We start from the raw sequence: 1,859 nt of genomic DNA on the forward strand, positions 1-1,859 counted from the left end.
GCTTGGAACTAGATGATCTTTAAGGTCCCCTCCAACCCAAACCATTCTATGAGTCTATGATTATAAAGGCAGATGTATTTTTTTGATTCAGTGAGGTCTTTTTGTAAGAAATAACCCCTTTAATAAATGGTAGAGAAGATAACTGGTTTCCAGTATCCTCCTTGGTTTAACTAATGGTAGTGTTGCCTGTAAGCGATTTGACAGTAACTTTCCCACACTTGAAAAATTCATCAGATGTTTCCAGATCTCACTGTAAATAAGTTTTGGTAACACTCTAGGGTGTTTGAGTTTTACTGTACTCCAAAGATGAAAAAAAAAATTATTTCTGTGTTTAAACACAAAATATTTCACAAAAAAAATATATTGGTGGACGTGTTTATATTTGGACACACACATAAACTCTCAGTCAGTTATGTTCAGATTTCCAGAGTGTCATTTCTGGTAATTCTGTCTCATTTATACTAAAGGGTATCAGAAAACATTTTCGGTGGTTTTGCTTGTTCTAGAAATGCACTCAGGCTTTGAAAGACAGGCATAATATTTTGTCAGGTAAAAAAAATGAATGGGGGAGATGAAAAAGTGCTATTTATTCTGGGATTTGTGAAACATATGATGTAGACATCACAGTCTTCCTAACAGGTGATATGTATTATGGACATGATCTAGTGTCACAGTTCATATAACTGCAATTTATCTGTATTTAGAGTTTCCCATTTTTTTATGATGTTTATGCAGTTTTGTATATTGGTGTCATTTGCTAATGGTACAGTAGGTAACTGCAGAATTCTGGTTAAGAGTACAAGTTGAGCTGATAAATACTGGTGAACTGAAATACTTCTATCTGATTCCTGGAGGGGTCATCAGTGGTGTCTTGAAATGAATAGTGGATGTTTACAAGTAAGTTTGCTAAAATTTGCTCTGTCATCTCTCCTGTATTTCACAGCTAGCAGAATTGAGACAGAGATTGGATCATGCAGAGGCAGATAGACAAGAACTTCAAGATGAACTGAGACAAGAGCGAGAGGCAAGGGAAAAGTTAGAGCTGATGATAAAGGAATTGAAGCTACAGATCTTGAAATCTTCGAAAAACGGGAAAGGAAAATAGAAGCTGGAAGAGGAAGCACAACTGTGTCCTTCAAACAGGGTGTTTTGGTTTTTAGTGAATAGTAAGCAGTTTCTGTGTGATGAGAAAAAGCATTCTCTGCAGATTTCTATTTCCTGGACAAGTCCAGATGAAGATATACATATATATAAGTAAATAGGGATAGATAGGTATACATTTTTAGATTTTCCTAACCGATGAAAATCTGCATTTATTTGTACTGGTGTTTTTCTCTAACAACGAAAAATATGAACCTCTTGATTTAGGGTGACAATTTCTGTCTATTTCTAATGCAGTCTTGAGGACTCCATACCTTTTAACATTGTCTGTTAAAATATATGTGGTGGGATTTTTTTAATTTCTTTTGGTTTTTTTGCTATCAATTGCACATCCAGTTATAAAAGTAAATTAAAAACATTCTGAACTCTTCAGGGTCAAAACCAGTTTGTGTTTTGGTGAAAATTACGTGTTCTAAACTGGGAAAAGTAAAGGCGGCTTTTCATCTGTAAGGTAGTACTGAAAATTGCCACAATGATAGATGATTTGTCATCATAAGTGACTTACCAGGGTGAGTTTTTCTCCATCATTTCATTGTGTGAAATCAAGCTGATCTTTCCAGTAATTTTAATTTAACAACTCATTAGCAGTCTAAAGAGGAGTTTCAGAGCCAGCATTTACTTGCTGTGCTGGAAGAAGAAAACATGATTTTTAAATTTTTTTGTAAATTAAAAAAATTTACAATGGAATCATTGAAAAT

General features: G+C 34.2%; 1 protein-coding gene across 1 annotated transcript in view; it reads left to right on the forward strand.

The window, feature by feature from the left end:
* Nucleotides 1-1,105, forward strand: part of SKIL (SKI-like proto-oncogene) — a 13,060-nt gene extending 11,955 nt beyond the window's left edge. Inside the window, exon 6 of the mRNA XM_008937736.1 lies at nt 944-1,105. Within this exon, the coding sequence (XP_008935984.1) occupies nt 944-1,105 (162 nt within the window). The remainder of the gene's footprint in view (nt 1-943) is intronic.
* The last annotated feature ends 754 nt before the right edge of the window (nt 1,106-1,859 follow it).

Source organism: Merops nubicus, unplaced genomic scaffold, assembly GCF_000691845.1.
Source record: "Merops nubicus isolate BGI_N331 unplaced genomic scaffold, ASM69184v1 scaffold453, whole genome shotgun sequence".
Classification (NCBI taxonomy): Eukaryota; Metazoa; Chordata; class Aves; order Coraciiformes; family Meropidae; genus Merops; species Merops nubicus.